This window comes from Streptopelia decaocto (assembly GCF_964273445.1).
Source record: "Streptopelia decaocto genome assembly, chromosome: Z".
In the NCBI taxonomy this organism is placed as follows: Eukaryota; Metazoa; Chordata; class Aves; order Columbiformes; family Columbidae; genus Streptopelia; species Streptopelia decaocto.
Genome location: NC_138657.1, coordinates 10,207,706 through 10,228,587, shown reverse-complemented (window position 1 = coordinate 10,228,587; position 20,882 = coordinate 10,207,706). Strand labels below are relative to the sequence as shown.

At 42.7% G+C, this 20,882-nt stretch overlaps 1 protein-coding gene across 3 annotated transcripts in view; it reads right to left on the bottom strand.

Moving 5' to 3' along the window:
- The window catches only part of PALM2AKAP2 (PALM2 and AKAP2 fusion), a 267,247-nt gene that overhangs the window by 149,302 nt on the left and 97,063 nt on the right, over positions 1 to 20,882 (bottom strand). For all 3 annotated transcript variants that reach the window (XM_082074261.1, XM_082074262.1, XM_082074263.1), the window contains exons 4-5: positions 9,252 to 9,366; positions 8,620 to 8,641 (exon numbers count right to left, since the gene is read on the bottom strand). In XM_082074261.1, the coding sequence (XP_081930387.1) occupies positions 8,620 to 8,641; positions 9,252 to 9,366 (137 nt within the window). The remainder of the gene's footprint in view (positions 1 to 8,619; positions 8,642 to 9,251; positions 9,367 to 20,882) is intronic.

Here is a 20,882-nt window from a genome sequence, read left to right as displayed (position 1 = left end):
GTGATACCCCCGATACATGACATTCCAGTTACCAATATAAAAGCCTAAAAATGCTAGTGTTGACTGAATGGGATGAAAGGCTGGCTCTTTTGCACTGGTTGTTTCTGCTATTATTGAGCCAGTATTTAGCTTTTTGTTCTTAGAGCTGAAATTTGGCTAATAATGAAACTGCGTATGCGTACAGATAGGGTGCTCATTGGGATCTTCAGTACATATTAAGCACCTGCTAGTTCCGCAGTGCCATCATTCTCAACAAAATGTGAACTTGTAGAAAGCTACCTGAAGGGACCAATTTGTTTTACATTTGAGCTTATGTTTGTTTTGCATTAGCTAAACATGTTCCTTAAAAGAGACATTAAAGAAATTTACAGGTATTTACTGGGAAATATTTTGTGGCTAGATTAAATATGACTACTCAGTGTATATAATTCTGCTAGGATTCAGACCTCAGAGCAGAGATGTGCAAATAACAGAAAAAAGAACACAACCCCCCCAACACATTGTTTCCTATCAACTGGAAATGTTTTCATTTTTTAATGGAAATGGTTAAATTTCTGTTCAAACATATGGTCCTATTTGGCATGAAACAGTACATATTTTTTCCTCCAAGGGTACTTTGCTGGTACAGTGTATAATTTAAGCTGTCAGACCCTCAGTATGGTCTGGTCCATGTGTCAGGGTAGGAGGCAGAATCTGCCTTTCTTGGTGTCTCTTGTTATAAGCAGGTGAGATAGGAAGACCAGTGCAGACCATAAAAGTGAACTGGTGCAAGGAGAGAGAAAATGAAGTGGCTGTTGTAGGCTGCTTGACTGCATCTGGTGAAGGGAAACACTTTCATCATGTTCCCTATGAGCTAACACTCATCCAAGAAAAAAACCCTACACCTGGTGGCATCCACAGCAAAGACATCATGTGCCACCTCAAATCCTAAAATCCGCTTCTTTGGCAGGAAAATTAGGCCTGGTGTTAGTGAAATGGTTTTACCACCTTAACAACCTGCAGTGGCCTCCAGCGCTGTCGGTTCGCCCTTCAAGCATCAGAGGAGGAGGACACACAGGCAGAGTGCAAATTCAGTCCAGAAAGCCAGGAGGTTAGTATATAAGTTCAGGTTGTAACAGATGAACTTCAAACAAACAAAACTACCAAGACCAACACTCAGCCAGGGAAATATTATTTTATTTCATACTTCCGTGGACAAATGGCAGTCTTGGCAAACGGGCTTTGTATTTTCAATGCATACTGTTTCCTCAAAGTTTTTTATTTTTAGCAGTAGAGCCTAGGCGAAATAATTGTTTAGGACACAGCTGACTGAGCAACAGCTAGCAACAGCTGCTTTCTTTTGCAGGGTTTCTTGCCTGTGATGAGAAGTTGGTACAATCCTTGGTGGTGTTATTCTGGGAAATATCACCAGCAAATGAGCAAGCCATTACTGAAAACTGAAGTAATTTATCAGAAGAAAGAAGTGGGGACTGTGTTTTTGTGCCAGAATAAGAAGGCACTGTGTGTTCTATAAATGGCAGAAATTTAGTAATTATTCACCCCGTAGAGTGTGCTGCTGGAACAGTAGTTTCATTACACACTCATGCAGTGACTTGAATGACAGACCTGTCTATTCACACGTGGGTGTAACCAATGCAGACTTGTACTGCTTAACTAACCATCCTTACTTCTTTTGCAGCCCATGAGAATAAATAGGCATTTTTAAGCTACAGTTCTCATGCCAGGGCACTGCAGGAGGCAAAATCCTTCGCAAGTGTCTGTTTTTCCCCAGTGTCTGTAAAAGGAACTGATCTGGCCATCCTGGCAGCTAGCATTGCTGATTTCTAGTAGTAAGTAAGATCAGTTGTACAGCTTGATGGTGAAACTCTCACTTTGATGCTGCATGTGTCTGTGAACCTCAGTAAGTTGTTGTGCCTTTTTTTGTTTGCATTAGGAGGCAATACCTAGGTAATTGTTCGGTATTATTAATGTTGACTTAGTTTAGAAATTTCTGTGGATGTTACTTAGAAGAAAATATTAAAAAAATAGCTTTGGGGCTTCTGACAAACTACTACATTCTCGCTACTTTTGTGAAAATGGAACACCATGGTGGGGGGGAGGGGTGTAGGATTCTCCTTTATTTTCTTCTGAAGCAAGTGGTGGTGCTGTGTGTTAGAAATGCGGTATTTGACTAGAAGAAATTTGGGCTTGGATGAGTCTGCCAGTTCCTGCCTCATCCCCCTCTGAAACCAAATTAAGATGCTCATTTCCCTTTATCTCACTGGCAACAAGGTCTGTTTCATTTAGCACCTTAAAAAAGGATATAGGAGATCAATTTTACAAGAAGCAGATGAGACACAAATTAGCATTTCACTGACATAAGAAGACAGAACATAAATTAAAGCATCTGAACAGCCTGCGTTCAATATCTTCATTTCAACCTTTGATGCGTTATTAATATCTAAGGATGCCATAAAACATGCCCTGTGGCTTTTTGTGCTACTTACAACAAACTGCATTTTAGGACTATGGCACTCTTCCCTATTACCAGACAGAAAGGTGCTTGGGAAAACATATGGGGCCAGACAGTCCTTCAAGGGTGCTTGCAGAAAACTAAACCTTCAGAACTGCTCGGGATAGCTCCCCCGCAGAGGCTTGTGGCCAAATGTCAGATGAGGTCGTTTTCCAGGGGCTGGATTATCTTTAAAATGTCTGACTACTACTAAAAGTAGTACCTAATGTCTTCTGCAAATACTGACTCCCTGGGCAGGGCTATTCCAACTCCAAAGGCCTCTGGAGTTCCATGGAACTATGTCAGAGAGAACAGAGATTATGACCCTCCCACCACAGCTGTAAGACCATGAACGGAAGTTTAAGCAGGAAGCTTTGCTAAAAGCTGAATAGCCTGGCTCTGACTTAGTGAATCATGCTTTAGACTAACAAAGTTGGGGGGTAGAGTCCACAGCTGACGCCTGTATATCCATAAGCAACAGAGTGGGTAAGTGTGCCTATCAGAGTTGTAGGGAATGCTCCCCAACCCTTTCCAAAGGCAAGAACCCTCAGTTCAGCCACCTCAAGTGCATGTATGCCAGTGTATGTAATCTGGACAATAAACAGGAGGAGCTAGGACTCCGCACTCAATGTGAGAGATGTCACAGGGGTCACAGAACCGTGGTGGGAAAACTCAGATGATGGGAAGACCACAATGGATGGCTATAGACTCCTTCAGAAAGATAGAAAAGGAAGAAGAGGAAGTGGAGTTGCCCTTTAGAGAAAATTGAATGCATAGAGCAGAGCTCTGGAGATCATGCTAGTTCTACTGAATTAATGTCTTTGAACCAAGGTTAGAGGGATCATCACCCAGGGAGATCCTACATTAGATATATGCTAATGACCTCCTAGTCAGGATGATGAAGCCTACAAAACCTTATTTTGGCAGCTCAAGGAAGTCTCAGGCTGACAGAACCTGGTCCTTATGGTTGGCTTCGATTACCCAGACATCTGTTGGGAAAAAAACACAGTGGTGCACTGTGTTCATCAAGTTCCTGGATCGCATTGAGGACTGCTTCCTGCTGCATTTGCTGGACATGCTGACTAGGAGCAGCACTTTGCTAGGTTTACTGCTCACAAACTGAGAAGACTTACTTGACAACATAACTACCAATGGTAGCCTAAGTTACAGTGACCACAACATTGAGGAGTTCAAGGTCCTGCTGAGCACACTGAGGAACAGTAGTAGGATGAAGACCCCGAATTTTAGAAAAGCCAGCTTAGATATGCACAGAGTCCAGCTGCAAGAGATTCCATGAGAAGCATCCACGGAGGGCAAAGGAGCTTGTGGGTCCTAGGAGTTGTTCAAGAAGTGGCTGCTGAAAGCACAACAATGGTTCACCCTCTGCAAAAGGAAGGGAAGAAGGCTGAACAAAAGACCACCCAGCTTAACAATGAGCTTTTAGGTGTAAAGCAAAACGAAGAATATTGGCTATGGAAAAACTGCAAAATAGCCATTGAGGACTACATGAACCTTGTTAGAGCATGAAGAGATGCAGTCAGCAAGGCTAAGGCTCAACAAGAACTGAAATTGGCCAAAAATGTCAAGTACAACAAGAAAGGGTTCTTCAGATTCGTGAGTAGTAAGCAGAAGCACAGGGAAGACATAGGCCCATTACTAAACAGGGCAGGGAAACCGGTCCCTAATGATGCTGACAAGGCAGAAGTTCTCAATACCTTCTTTGCCTCTGTCTTTATTGGTGTAGCTGGACCCCAGATCACAAAGTCAAGTAGCTGCTACAACTCATGTGTTGACTTAGCAGTAGCGAAGGAAGGACGGGTCTGCAGCCTCTTGCAAGGGCTCAGACCACATAAATGCATGGATCTTGACAGAATTCACCTAAGAGTGTTAAGAGAAGCAGTTGACATTGTTGCAAGGTAACTGTTTATGATATATGAAAGTCACGAAGATCAGGGGAAGTCCCTGACGACTGGAAGAGGGAAAATATACCGATCTACAGGAAGAGGCTAAAAGAAGACCCAGGAAACTAGAGGCCCGTTACTTTTACTTCATTCCCTGGGAAAGTGATGGAATGAGTCTTCCTAGAAACTACAAGAAACCAAATGAAGCAGGTGATTGGTAAAATACAGCACTGATTTATCTAGGGCAAATAATGACAGACTAACCCGATCACCTTCTACACAAAATAACATCTTCGGTTGACACGGGGAAAGCAGTGGATATTGTTCACTTGAACTTCAGCAAAGTGTTCAGCACTGTTTCCCACAGCCTTCTCCTGGACGAACTGGCAAGATACAGATTGGATGGGTGGTCTGTGAGATGTGTAGGAAATTAGCTAACAGGCTGTATTCAAAGGGTGGCAATCAATGGTTTTTACTCAGGTGGCCAGAGGTAATGTACTTGTGGCAGCCATAGATGCCGATCAAATTAAAAGGTTACTTAAAACCCTACAGCTGTAAAAATGACAGCTGATGAGTTTTTACAGGACACGTGGGGAGCATTCTACAAAGATCTGTGCATGAGTACTCTGAGGACATGCTCGTCTGTTTAGCTGTTGGGTTGCACAGATGACTGGGGTCAGAGGAGAGAAAGCCAGAAGAGTCCCTAAGCAATGGGCTGGGAACTAAACAACCCAGCCCTAGTTTCCAGAGCCACATGTTAGCCCAATATATGCTGATACACACCAAATTCAAACAGAGTTTTGTGCAAACTGTAGTTACTGTAATTGTGGCTTCTGTATGTTGACTGAAGTAGCAGCATGTGGTTTGCACACAGATGGCCAAAGATTCCAGAGGACGAATTTACCCCTAAGGCAAGTTCAGCAGTCAAGGGAGTTACATCCTAATGTGGCTTTTATTTTATATATACATTGAGCTATAAACATACACGCACACAGAGTAATAGTTTTCTTCTTTCCATTTGTTCATGATGTGCATGCAGCATAGCACTACAGCACGCCTGGTTTTGACTGCAGCCCTGAGCAGCAGCAAATGTTGCCCTTACTATCATCATCTCAGGCCCTGTTTAATGGAGACCTTGGCAGTGACAAGCCACAAGGAGCTGGCAGAAACACAGCTGCAGGTGACAGGGCCACAGCCCCCAGCCTCAGCCTTTCTGCTCTGCTTTCTCTCACACAGTCATCTATGAAGGCAAAGTGTGTTTATGCCCTGGAAAATGTATGATTTATGGTATGATTTATGTTTATTGTGCCTGGATGACTTCAAGCTAAAAAATGCTTATTGCCAACCATAGCTGTTTTCTAGGAAAGGTGTGAGGCACACATGGAGACACTTGATCAGTCACTGGTGCTCACCACCACTTCTATCCTCCCCTCAAATCCTTCTCCTGGACCCCTCTGGGCTTTGAGTACTCTGTAGTTGTGCTTTCTGCACACTCAAAAGCTCTGTCACCACCATATATATGTCACAAAAACATGCACATGGACACAATGATGAGATAAATCACTTTCTGTACTGTCATCATGTTTAAAATAAAGGGAGAGATGGACACAAGGCAAACTAATGTGAGATTTATGGAGTGGAAGTCCCTCAGGATGTGGCAGTAATTGAAGAAATTGCCCCAACAGCTTGGTGTTGGTTTGTGTTGATGTTTCACACAGCTTTCCTGTATTAGTCAGTGGCTCTTGCCGTTTTCCTCTGCAGCATGTGTTACACATGGTTGCCAGACAGATGTCCGATTTGCTGCAACAAAGCAAGTCTTACATGTTTTTGAAGGAATCTATGGTACCAATGTGAGTGCAGCTAGCCGTGTATGTGTCTTCTTCCTGCTCTCATCAGCTACTCTCACGGACTGTTGTCAGAGAGCAGAAAACCGAGGACCTGCTCAGCTTGCACCATGTGAAGATGCATGGTCACACAGTGTCCACAGTGGGAGGGCTAACAGGACAGCCTGCAGCCTTGGCCATCCCTAGAGGAGCAGAGTACGGTCCTGCTTAGAGGATGATCTGGGCCCACCTCAGCCCACAAGGACCAGCTGCTAAGAGGGAGAGACGAGATATATAGGGCAAGTGGCCTGGAAGAGAAGAGGCACTGGCTAAATCAGCTACACCCCCTGCTCCCTCTGCTTGCACATTTGTTCCAGGGCTACTCTCTTCTCTTTGGCACATTATTGCAGACTTCTGCTACCCTTCAGAAATCATGAGCTGTCCTCTCTTCTGGTTCAGTTTGTGAAGGGGGGAATCCACTCAAAGAAGGCAAAATCTTGAGAGCAGTGAGGATCCTCTTGAACCCAAAGAAATACTACATTGCTACAAGAAAATAGTTTCAGGAAAACCACCACTTTGTATTTGCTAGCTGAGGCTTCCTTTGGTTCCATTTTTATCACAATACACCTGAAGAGGCAGACCATGTCTTACAGGAGTCATAAAAGCTGCAGCACATTTTGGGTGCTAATTCCTGTAGGTACCACTCCTCTTTTGGAAACTTACCAACAATCATGGTGAAATTCTGCCATTCTGGATCTTTATTTGCTTTATGGTAGCTAATTTCAAATGCTTCAGGAGGAAGAGTAAGTTCTTACCATGAGGCATCCTATCTGGGATTTTTTTTATTTTTTTAACAACAGGGTTAACACAAAACTTGAATTATATTGCCAACTGTCCTGGTTTTGGCTGGAATAGAGTTAATTTTCTTCCTAGAAGTTGCTATGGTAATGTGTTTTGGATTGAGCATGAGAATGATGTTGATAACATGCTGATGTTTTAGTTGTTTCTGAGCAGTCAAGGACTTTTCAGCTGCTCATACTGGCCTGCTGATGAGACGGTGGGGAGCGTACAAAAGGCTGAGGAGACACAGCTAGGATAGCTGACCTCAAATGACCAAAGGGATATTCCATACCATATAAAGCTGGGGGAAGAAGAAGAAAGGGGGTATGTTCAGAGTGATGGCATTTGTCTTCCCAAGTCACCATTATGTGTGATAAAGTCTGGCATTCCTGGAGATGGCTGAACACCTGCCTGCTGATGCGAAGTAGTGAATGAATTCCTTGTTTTACTTCACTTGCCTATGAGGCTTTTGCTTTACCTGTTAAACTGTCTTTATCTCAAGCCACAAGTTTTCCCACTTTTATCTCTCCGATTCTCTCCCCCATCACACCTGGGGGGAGTGGGTGAGCAGCTGTGTGTTGCTTAGTTGTGATTTGGGGTTAAACCATGACACTAACAGAAGTGAAAATTTCTGAACTAAATCTTTGTGTTAAAAAAAAATAAGACTGCTCCAAGTCAGCTCATATATCACATATTAATTTTGTATTGTGTCCCAATGCTTTCCTGTTAGGCTCATCCTACATATTCCTCATCTATACTCATGGTACAGTTGTGCATGGCTTTGTCCGCCTCTGAAGGATCTCGTCTTGACCTTGGTATTTTGAATCTTGTCAGTTCAAAGACACGGACTGCGGATGAGTGTCCGGAGTGCAGATTTATCTGCCGATGGATTGTTCCTGGGTCTTAAGTGTCCTGGAGATGTACTACAAGGGTCTCTCTAGCTTCCTGGGAGCAAAACGTATTATTTGCTCACTCAAACACCTACATTTCTAACTCAGTATTTAGACTGATCATGCGTAGTGATACTGAGTTTATAAACTAGGAATTATTACAGCCTCATCCACCCATGTGACGTTTTTCTTCTGTAAGAATCACCATACAGAGAATATAATTCAGCAGTGAAGCAGTTTAATGTTAATAATTTTTCCTGGATATTAGGAATAGTCCTTGTTGTATTTAGCTGTTTACAAACAGAGCATGAGCACGTACGATGGAGAAGACTGAACACAGGGAGGTGAAAAGGAGTTTGCAGTGCAGGGCTATCATGTGGTGGGAGGAGTCAGTAACATACAAGTTGTATGATGTCTGTTTTAAGTCATCCATGCTGTTCTTTCCCCTTGTGTGCACGTAAGAGGTGGAGATCTGCCAAAGGAATTATGTTTCACCACAGTAGTGATGTTTGTGCTTGCACTATAGCAATACCAAAGAAAAAGGTAATGGCTCTAGTAATAAATCAGAAACACACAACAAAGAGAAGAATCCCCGCTCTGTAAACCTTTGCAACAAAGCTATAGTAACAGCTTTTTTAAAACTCGAAGTTATACGATAATAAAAAGGCACTTACCACCATCCTGGTGTGAGAAACTCTGTGAAAGGAAAAAATAAGACACTTAGTTAAACCTTTTATATTTTGAGTATAATTTGCACAAAGTCTGGATTTTTGTGCTAGGTTTGTTTTTTGGTTTTGGTTCTTTGTAATTTTTAAATGGATACTGGGGATGTGACTTCTCAGGTTTAGGTGCCATTAGAGACTGGGGGAAAGGGACACGGTGTAATAAAAGGGAAACAATGCTGTTTGTTGCAGTATATAATTTTCAGAAGTGGCTTTTGTGGTGAATATCACTATCACTGAGTGCCACAAGGAGCAGGGAAGTTTGAGATGCCTTCCAGGGTCCTGCTGACATCTTTCAGTGGGACTGAAAGCTCATATTGTATGCCTACAGATAAGCTAGGGAGATAGTCTCTGAAATCCCTCTTAAAAAAAGAGCGGGAGTGGAAAGGGGAAATCCAAATAACCCAACCAAAATACATCTGATGCCTCTGTATCTTTTCTAGTTCATCCTGTTTTGAGCTATGTGCCCTCAATCTTCCCATAAGTGCACAAGTTATAACTGCTACTTTCGAACAGTGCTAAGAGTCTACATTGGTTTCAATCTGTGCTCGAGTGACTTTTTTCTTTTTTTCTTTTTTTAATACCTTTTGCAAGTTGTCCAAAGATTTCTCAGTCTCTTTTAGTTTCTCCAAAATGATTTGTTCTTTGGCAGATATTTGGGATTCCTCACTTTCTAACTTCTGTATTTCTTGCTCTAGCCTGTGAAAGACATACAGACATGCACATACACACAAAAATAAAACATGTGAAAATTATTTCAATGATCCATAGTTTCCTAGGTATTAATTAGCATTTCAAATATCATCAGGAATAACTTTCACTCTTGTTATTCACAACTGCTTTCCTAGTGTATGAAGGGCATGTGCATTATTTGTAAAACAGATCTATTTAAAAGAAAAACATTAATTCTCTTATTATCCACTTCTGCAAAAGCACGTACAGATTAACTAAAAATATATCTTGGTATCCCTTCACCCCAATTCCTGTAACATCTCTCAGCTATACACTTTCATTTTATAAATCACAGTATGGGATATAACCGTAAATACGCAGTAATAATTATAGGAATAAGTGTCTTCTAATGCTTCCGTACTTCAGACAATGAAACTGGAAGCAGTTGTTGGAAGCTGGCAGTCAACCAGTTGTGTTAGGAACTTCTCTTGGACCGGTGCTTCACCCACTCCCGACAAAAACACTTTGGGATATCCATCTTTGCTTTCTACTATTACTGCATGATACTGGGGATCCCAGAGGCTTCAGGTAATAAAATACACAGGCTGCTCAGAAAATAAACTTACTTTGCTAGGCAATGAACATTGAGCACTCTCATTTCTCTTGTCAAGACCTAATGACATTCAGTCCTTAAGATGCATCTATTGTGATCTGAGGTACACTTTAATCAGGGTTAGATTCTCCATTACTTTAACTCAAACCTCCTTTTCTTGACATGATTTATGCAGGTGCAGCATGCTTCCCTCTTTCTCTCGCTCTCTTTTTATATTTATAACCATATTTATTTCCTCACTTTTGACCAAATAAAACCCCAAATCTGTAATATGACTTAAGATCAACCCTTTTGAACAGGGATAATTACCTAAAACTCCATTTGCCTACAGAAAGAGCTCTGGCTGCTCTGCTTGTTGGACCATATTTCTCTGAGTGCAACAGATCAGCATTGCCCAGTGCTTTCATCACCCATGGCTGCTGGCTCCTGACTTTCTGCCACTACTTCTCAAGCGAAGGGTCAGGGCACTGATCCAAGCTAAAGGAACATATTTTTACTCTTTGCCAGCCTGGCTCAGCACAGGACTTCATTAATGCTTGTTCGATCACAAGGCAGAGGGCAGGGACAAAGTGCCAGTGAGCAGAGAGGGAGCAGGGAGGGATTGCTCCTTTCAGGGACTTGGCAGCTCGAGTTGCTTGTGAAGTTCATGCGTCTATATATAGATGTAGGGTTCTAACGTAAGGCAGGAAATTTTTCCCCACGTTCTAACTGCACAAGGATGAAAGATGTGTGGCACTTGCTGGTAACGCTTTTCACTGGAGGGAGGCAAAAGTGTCAGCACCAAGTTGTTGCAGATGGAAAAAGGCAGATTTTGCTTTCCTGAAGTATATGAATACTTAGTTGTCTTGAATTCATGGTGGTTTGTTGAACTGCTGTTTTTCTCTCTTAAAGGCAACTCCCTCATCTCCAAGTTGAAATGGCTTATTTGCAGTGATTTTGAGATGAACTATTGGAAAGTACTACTCCAATCCACTTAATGTTTTATCTAAATTAATTAAAAAAATTGAAAATGCAAAATATTTTGAAACAAAATATTTTGTTTTGCTGAAATGGAACAATTCTTTACAGAATGACTTTCCCCCCTTATGTTGTGATTCAGGGAGAAAGCTTTCAAAAAAATACTTCACTTTTCTTCCCAGGGAATGTTTTAACATACCTAGTGAAGTGAAAAAATCATTTGTCACTGAGGTCAGCCAATGCCATGCTCCTACTTCACAAATTTAGAAGTCAACAGGAGGGAGGCTTCGTTTCCTACCTTATCTCTTGGGACAGTTAGTAGATCAACATACATCTATACCTTGCTAACAAAGATATTGGAACTATTCTGCTGTGCTGCCAGGTGAAATTACATTGTGGAGCTGAGTGAGTCAGGGTTTACTGGTGTGCTCCTTTTCTTCCCAAGTGAATCACTAAGCAGCATTTTCAGGATACATAGTCTGCAGCCTGGCACATTTTGATCGCTACACGATCCAGGATGAGACTGGGAAGTAGGAGTGCATAGAAGTCAGCAACAACAAAATACAGGGGAAGAAAGAAGTGCTTTTTATTTCAAATGAGCTGGACATTAGTTAATAGTTTATGACAATGAAAACACTGGTGTAAGAACTCATTTGACATCACTGAGTTTATAAGCAAGTCAACTCCTTATAATTTGGGGCGATTATAGTTGCACCATTTTTTGTGCACCAGCTCGAAACTGTACATTTGTCGTGAATTGTTTGGTCTTACACAGAAAGTTTGCTTCCAATGCATGTGCATGAGAACTTGCACTTGCATACCAAGCAATTGATTGAATTAATATTTTCTTTCTTTTGTTTTTATTTGATTATGTCTTTTTTCTTCCCCTCCTGGTTCACTTCCTCAGTTTCTGCTTCATTTGTGCCACTCTACCACTCTACCCTCACCAACAAAGTGACTTGGAGTTGCAACATTAGGTTACCCTATTTTGACAACTTTTTATTTTATTTTTTTTTCCTGAAAAACTTCTTCAGTTCCTTCCAGAGGGGGTACTAACAAGAACTTACTAAAGAGGAAAGGGATGAAGACACAGCTGCCAGGATTTAGAAACATGGATGAAGTTTGTAGGGGCACAGCTTTCCTATGTGACACTGAGTGAAAAAGCATATATGGGAGCAAACTGCCCTTTTTCCACTGAAATCAGTGCAGGTAGAATGAGAGTGCCCCAGGCCCTGTGTGGAATGTGTCTGAATTCCTAATTATAGCAGGAAAAATATGGAACGTTCAGGAAGAATGTACCTGTTACACAGGGATCATATAGCAACCCACAGGAGAATGATTGATACCTTTTCACTCATCTGTAGTCTCTAGGCTTAAAGGCTGAGGCAATGCTGCTGAGGCACTAAGGCAACAGGAATATTCAAGGGCACAGTTTCCACTCGACACGTTGTATGCATTCATCAGTAAACCACCTAAGCACCACAGACCTCACTGGAAAATTTGGACCTGGAGTCTTTACCGCTTCCTTCAGACTGCCTTTATACCTACGGGCCAGCAATGCAAAAATTAAAATCATACTGCAAACTGAAGGTTGTCTTGCACCTTTTTTTTTTTTTTTAAAGTGAGCTTCATATAATCAGAACTGCTGAGTGGTAACGAGAACTGCCTGCTTTTTTTTTTTTAGTAACAAGATACCACAGAGACATGCAAATTAGGTCCGAAAATCCAAATGCACTGATATCACATCTGTTTTGAGCAATAGGCTACATGATGGTTTAAACAGTAATACATCCATTCAGAGTGCACATGTGCATGTATGAGCATAGACAAAGTGTTTACATTCTTCCTGTGTGAACCTGTTAAATATTCAATAAAGTTCTTCTAGCCCAGTTTAAAAAGGATGTGCTTTAATTGTCATTTGACACCTGGCAAGGAAACCTTATAATTCCCTTGTTCCTGGCTTCTCAACAGAATTCAGGCTGGTGTTTGAAAGATGCCACAAGAAAGCCAGTTAAATAAACAACTACAATATCTGAAGTTCTATAAGGAAAAAAGAAGAAAGAAAATGGAGATCCAGATGAGGCAGAAGTGGTGCAAGACCACTAGAGTTGTGGCTTATTGGGCCAGGCAGTTATCTGATCACTGGGATTTGCTAAACTGTTTATACAAGGAGAAGAAATGGGTCAGGGAGTCTGGAGTTGCTTTGACAAGGGCATGTTTTTTTCAGTGGATATAGAGAGAACCTTACTTTTCCCAAACATCAGAGAAAATAACCAGAGAGATTTCACCACTCAGAAAGCCAAGCATGCCTTGCTGGTAGTCTCTCTGTCCTGCAGCTTTCTTTAATGGGTGCCTTCCGTAAGCATCTGAGGATATAACAGGATTTTCAGGGGGGCTGAGAAGAGTTGCCCATGTAAGGCAGGTGACCCTCCTGCTCATGTTAGCAGTGATGTCCTGCTATGAAGAGGAAGAAACCACCAACAGCAGAAGGGATGTTGTCTCTTGGCCAACATTTTGCTGTCATTTGGAGATGCCCTGGTTCCTTGGTTAGTAGGATTACAGGCTCTCAGGATAATACAGGCTGGAAGCAACCTTGGGGGGTCTCTAGCCCAATCCCCTCCTCAACGCAGAGACAGCTGTGAGGTCAGACCAGGATGCTCATGGCTTCTTCCAGCTGGGGCTTGAAACTCTAAAGTTTAAATTTTGAGGCTACTCACAGGCTTTCTCTTATATAGTCTGTAGCTATCAGTCATCATGCCCTGCAAAATTCAGACCAGAACCATTCAGAGCTGCAGGGGAAGGGAACACACCAGACTGTTAAACTGTATGTTTGATGGGGTTTTGACCCAACCAGAAGTCCATACAAGTGTAGGCAAGGTGGGCAGTGCAGTTCCTGCAGAGATGCTGGGATCAGGGAGCAAAGGAGCTGTCAGGCAGCACAGAAGACTTTAATTTAGGTGACAAAAAGCGGAGTTAAGAAGGGAGATCTAAGTGAGGAAGAGGCAGTAGGAGAGTTTTGGTATCTGGTATGTGTACTTGTGCATTTATGTTTAGCACTCAGTACCCAGCAAACATCATATTTGGACATAGGGGACTTGTTTTGTACTCCAGACTGAAGGTGGTGAATGCATGCTCTCTAGATGAAGGATTTCCTCTATTTCCCATGCTAGGATGTTGACACCCACTGACTTGGTCTGTCATTTTCCTCTCTGCTGAAAGGCGAAGACTGTTCTTGCACAAGGCGTGGTTACCTCAACACCCAGAGGGACCTGGAGCAGGATCCCGCAGGGCACTCACACAGCTGGTGCCGTCATGCTGCTTTGCAACAGGAGCGTACAAATTCCAACTAAGCAGAATGATGCCTGAAGAAAACAGCCTCCTCTATACAGCTAATTAACTCTGGCAGATAACATGATTTCTAGAGATACCTACACTTGGCTCAGCAGTGTGTTGTTTTTTGGGGTGGGATGGTAAAAGCATTATAGACAGGGAGAACAGCTGCAGGTTTACGGACCAGTTTCTTTAGCCTGTACTAGCTCTGCATGCTCGGTTGCACATGAGAAATACTCCTGTCATTTCTGCAGTGAAGACAGAAATGTAATAGAAGGTATATCTGCAGCATAAATACTGAGATGTCAGTGGAAAAAGGAACATCCATCAGCACTAATAAGGTAAATATACAAGTATTCAGAACTTGGGGGAAAAACAGGAAATACCTAATCAGAGTAAACACTTGAAGGGAAAAGGTAACGGATGCATATGTAGAGTGGGGGACGGCTCAGCTATGAACTGATTATTTTGCTATTGCTTGGCTAACGCTGTGAATCAACCTGATATAAAAGGCACAAAGAAGACATGGGCCTGTATATCAGTAATTACTGTCAGTTGAACATCCTGAGGTGTTACAGCTGCTATTAAAATGGCAGATTCACAAGCAGTGAACTGCAACAAACCCCTCCGATGCTTACTAAACAGAAAGTTAAACAAGTTTAGTCATAACAGGGCTTGCTCATAGGGATGAACTTGATCTCTGCACAAACTCTCTGCTGGTCTCAAGGCTGTTGCCCTCACAAAGCTTTTGACCACACAGCAAAACCAGAAACTGAAACTAACGTGCAGTGTTCATGCTTCTGCGAGTACAGAGCCACATGTCGTTTCCCACAGCTCAAAGAAGCACTGGCAAAAAATCTTTGCCCCATCAGCCTCTCATTCCTACTTTTTGGTCATTGTAAAGGTTTCTGGGGCAGCAGGGTACCTGTTAGCTCACCCAGCTTCAGAATAACCTTGGAAAATGAACTGGCAAGTGGAAAGGGAAAGGGTTCCTCCTGCAAGATGTGTAAGTCTTGTGTTTAGGCTCTTTAAACTAGCAAAACTGGAGAAGATATGGGGAACTGTATCCTAAATCCCAATTCAGCACCTCAGCCATTGACGTGCTTTCTATACCCTTATCAATCACCAAGCACCAACAACCTGGCTGTAAATCAACATACCTAAGAAATTGGAGCCGAAACCATGAACAGTGCCTTTTATCTGCTGTAGGGGAGGGGGAAATCACTAATACTTGTTTTAGTTTCCACATTGGTTTATTTTTCTTAGCAAACACCAGCAGTTGTGACAAAGCCAGTTGGACCATCTGTGGATGTCACCCTGTATCAACACATAGTTAGTGCTGATGGCAAAAAAACTTGATTTCAGGTCAGTTGCAGGATCTGAAATGGAATTCCAGAGCAGAGTAATTCAATGCTTCTTAGTTTGTCTTTCTGCAGACCTCATCCTTTTTGAACTGCTCATCCTCAAAGAGGAAAGCTGGCAGTGCACATCTTATGATTTCCAAAAAGCTGTTGTTTACACAGTGCAGCTGATAATCAAGTGAAACAAACTTAATGAGAATCTTTGAAAAGGCAAAATCTCCATAGCTTGGAAGACTGGGAATGCATTATCAACAATCAATGCCTGGAAATGAGATTCAGGCATGATGCTGAATGAGTTGCTCTGGTAATCTCTGTGAATCTTCCTGAATACACAGGAAGGGAAACCATTCCCTTCACCAAGCAAAAATTGCATCTCAGTACCAGCTGATGAACTTGGGAAGAGAGGAAAAACTCTCTATAATTCCCTTTGTTGTTTGAAGTAAATGTGTATACACACATGGGTAGAAAGAGAACTGTATATTGATACTTTGCATCTGTTGGGTTTAAGATCAGGTTAATATCCACTAAATTAGACAAATCAAGGCCAGTAAGTCAAGCACTGGCTGCAGGCTTTCTGGAGCTAAACATGATGAGGTGTAAAACTCAACAATCATTACCCTGAGATAGTAAAACGTTGCCTGCTCCAGGTGTAGAAGGCTTAGTGTTGACATAGCGCAAATGCATTGACCTGGAATTGCAGAATTTATACATCTGAGTCCTTTTTGTTACCAAAACAAGACTGTGTATTAATTTTTGTCAGTAGTTCGCCTGATGCAGAGTTAAATTTCCCAAGCATGGGGGCTTCCAGTGTCCTCTGGATTGACTTTTCCTCCAGCTGGAAGCATGTTTTCACGGCCTGCTTTTCCTCTATTTTAGAAGGATGTTATCTCATTCCAGTATCATCTCCTCATATCACCTTAACACAAAAATTCTTGCCCGCATGGCATTTGCATCCCATACTTGTCTGTGGACTTTTACAAACATGAGCCTTCCAGGGCCAAGTTCTTCAAACTGGAGATATCTCCAGCCTGGGTGAGATTGCAACTTGAAAACTTCCCACTGCAGATCAGTGACTGGAACTCAGTGAATCACCATGCCTTGGATGCTTGCCCTGAGCACATGGCTTGACCCTCCTTCGGGAAATGGAGGGGAAAAAAATAAAATTAAAAAAAAGCCCTGTTCTGAACCCAGTCCCTCGGCCAGTGGCCAAAGAGGTGAAAGAGTGAAGAGTCCACATATTTTCTCTCTATCTGCTCATACCAGAGTGGTTTGATCTGAAAACTTCAGTGTGTGCTCCTGAGCAGGTTCCAGGCAGGAACTGGCAGATCTTACCAGTCCCTTTATTTCCTTGACCAGCCAATTAAAGACTCTGATAGCTTAACCCACTCTGGCAGAGTCTGGCTTTGAATCATCCAGCTCTTGGAGCACTTGTGTTTAAAACAAATGGCACAAATGTCCTTGTTTCTTGGCCCAGCCCTGTGAGATTAAAATGCATAGTTACACTCCCCCTGGTGAAGCTGCATTTTTTCTCTCCTGTTTACTATTGCTATCATTTTCTTCTTCCATGCCCAGAAAGTGGACAAGACTCCTGCCCCTGGAGTCCCTTGGTCCAGTGTCCAAAACTTTAAAAGAAAGTAAATGAAATGAGAAGCCACAGCTGATCTAAAACAGGTTGCACAAAAGCAGATATGCAGCTCTCCATATTCGGACAGGCTGGGAGTCACACCAGACAATGTATGGGACTTACACCACAAGCACAGAGATGCATCATCTGCCATTCACTGTTTGGTACCTGCTGGGGTGTCAGGAGGAAGGCAGGGAAGAAAAAATAGTCATCCGAGAGATGACAGATGCTCTGTACTTTGTAATTGGAAGGTGAAGGTGCAAAGACTCAGAAGACACTGGACCATGCAGAAATTTGCTTGCTCTCCCATGGCTTCAAGTAAACCTTTTCAGGACATCACCAGGAGAGTTCGCCCTGGGATGCCTAAGGACACACAAGTGTACAGGGACAAACGTGTCCATATGTCTTGCTGTTTTGAGATCCTCCCCACCTCCCATGCTGTCCTTTGCTCCTACCATTGAGGTGTACTTCAGAGGACCAGCTGGGCAATCTGAGCACAGGGAGTAGGCTCCAGAGAGGACACAATGATTGTGGTGTGACCTAATCTTCCCAGCACAAAGTCCCCGTACATGAGAGCATGCACCTAGAGACTAGAAAAGCAACACAGGTGTGGCCAGCCCTGTGAAAAACAGTTTTCTGGCACATTGCAGCTATGCACATGAAAATTAATTTAGATTTAGCAACACATGCCGGCAGTCCAGCTGTACAGTGGTCTGTGTTATTTATATCTTGGGAGAGGTCCAAGAAATAGAGTGAGAACAACAGGGGGGATGACTGTTGAGTGCTTGTTCCTCCACAGTGCAGCAGCGCTGGCTACTGCAGTATTACCCAAGGTTATCGTGGATGTACAATCAAAATGAATGCATGACCTTATGCATCACACATATGGTAAGGTGCCAAGGAAGGAGAATACTTTTGTGCAATTCCTATACACACTGATATACTGGAGGTACACATTTAGTTACCTAGCAGCATTTACAAGGAAGACAGGAGACCTGGAAGAGGGTGTGAGCTTTAGGTCCACCTTCTTTTTTAATGAAGGGGAGTAAAAAACCCTCAAAATTACTACAAGTATTTCCCTTAAGAGGTTTCAGCCTCCCATGTCCAGACTGCGAATATACTTTTTGTCCCTGATTTACAATGTCAGCTGAGAGATGAGCTGCTAAGGTTTGGGGGGAGCTCAGGGCAGAGCATAAACCAAGCAAAGCTACTGGTAGACAAGGACCTGGCGGTGTTGGTTGACAGCTGGCTGAACATGAGCCAGCAGTGTGCCCAGGTGGCCAAGAAGGCCAACAGCATCCTGGTTTGTATCAGGAATAGTGTGGCCAGTAGGACTAGGGAAGTGATTGTTCTGCTGTACTGAGCGCTGGTGAGGCCATATCTCGAATCCTGTGTTAAGTTTTGGGCCCCTCACTACAAGAAAGACATTGAGGTGCTGGAGTGGGTTTAGAGAAAGGCATTCCCATGCGTGCTGTCTCCTCATTGCCCTTTCTCTTTTTCATCTCTCTTCTTCACATAAACCAAGAGAATTCACTTTTGACCGGTCAAACAACACTTGTATCTGTGGGCTGGCTCTCTAGTCACCTGTGGTAAAAGTTGCGCTCCTCCGTAAAGAGATCTCCAGAGCACCAGGGATCATGGGGACCAAGACCCTTCCCAGCTTCTAGTGTGAAGTGTGCATGCAGCTTTAGAACTTCTATAACTGTTATAGAAAGGGGAGAATCCAAACATCAGCTGCAGCTGATGGGAAAGAGACACACTTCAAAGGAGGGAGTTCATGTGTGCTCACACTGCACACTGTCATACATAACATATTATACATTATTATTGTATAAATAATGTAACTTATACTATGTTACATAGTTATAATCCCCACTTGCCTCCTGCCACATTTCTGCGCATCTTAACCACTAAGAAATGATGATACAGGCTGCATGAATGCTGCTGTTATCGAGAGATGCCTGACCCTGCTACCAGCAATGGACATCTTGTCAGTACAATGCAAGTTTCAGCATGTGTATAGGAAAACTTTCACCTAAAAGGGTCTGGGCAAAGGTTTGTGAGTCCACCAGAGTGAAAAGAGTTAATGGGTTTTGGAGACACTTGGTAATACTTTTTTCCCTATATCTTTCCCTGCGCTGATTCTGTGTCTCTCTTCCTCAGAGAAGAGCGAATACAGAGGGACGATGCAGCAAGGGCCACGAGCCCATGCAGTGCTCACCAGAATCTGGGCCATGCTAATCTGCAGCCCTGTCTGTCTGGGGTGAAGCAGCAATGTGGGATGTCACTTCCAACCCAAACTGTTCTATGATTCTACGAGCCTATGATTCTATTATGTGCATTACTCAGCCATGGGGGTGCTCAGAAAGGCCATTTTGACAGTGCCGTACAAATACCAGCAAACATACATATGTTCAAACTTTCTGAGGCAAGAGGAAGTCTGTCAGAAAGTCTGCCATTTTACAGAGATAGAAACTGACCCAGCAAAAGGCTTTCTTTGTAGCTAATCTACATACAGCAGACAAAACTGTGCTGCTGTTTTTTCCCTTCTGTGTTCTTTTTTATTGTTTTTTTTTTCCCCCTGAACTGTATTTTGCTTGATTTGTAGTTACAATTCTTTCCACCACTTGTCTTGGGCCAAAGATTTTTTTTTTTTTTCCCAAGGATATAAATATTTTTGATGCAAATACTATTCTTCCTCTGATTTAACTATACCTATTCTATAGGTTATAGAATCACAGAATGTCCTGAGTTGGAAGGGACCCACAAGGCTCATCGAGTCCCACTCCTGTCCCTGCACAGGACAACCCCACAGTTCACACCATGTGTCTGAGGGTGTTGTCCAGTCTCTTCTTGAATGCTGTCAGGCTTGGGGCTGTGACACCTCCCTGGGGAGCCTGTTCCAGTGTCCAGCACCTCTGGGTGAAGAACTTTTTCCTAATGTCCAACCTGAACCTCCCCTGGCACATCAGAGGGAGAGGGGAAAGCTAATGGATGTACTAGTAGTTATATCAGTATTTGCCTGTTTCTCTGCAGTGCCACATAGCTCTTAGCAAACTCAAGATCTTCATTAAGACAAATAAGAGAAATGTGAAAAAAACCTCATGGACAACTCTAATTTTTTGCTTGTGTTGATAAGATGCAGAAGTTCTTTATTGCCATGAAGATGTGCACCAAAGTTTCAGTGTAAGACTCATAGCAAGTGTTTTATTTCTTCTGAACAAATTGTTTGAAAAGATGCACTGAGCTACATTATAATATCTCTGGCCTTACTATTCACACAAGGTGTCTAGCCAAACACCAGCACCAAAGACCACAGAATTAACAGCCTACTGCAATGCTCATTCAAGTCAAAGAGAAGATTAAGTGATGTTGAAGGAAAGTATATACTAATTGTTAATACAGACGTTAGATATATTGCAGTCCAAGCCTAACAAGGAATACCTGAGAGCACACTAGAAAATGCTCTGATTTGTGGATTTGCCCTACTACGTATCTATGTACATATGTGCACACTGAGTGAAAGACAAGATTTTTCCTCGTACAGGCGGCTGCCTTTTGTTTCCCCTTCTTTGGTATTTCTTGTCTTCCTTGAATTCCTGCGCAGGTTATTTCCACACCAGACTCCAGCTGAGCCTTCTTCCTCTGCCGAGGTAGA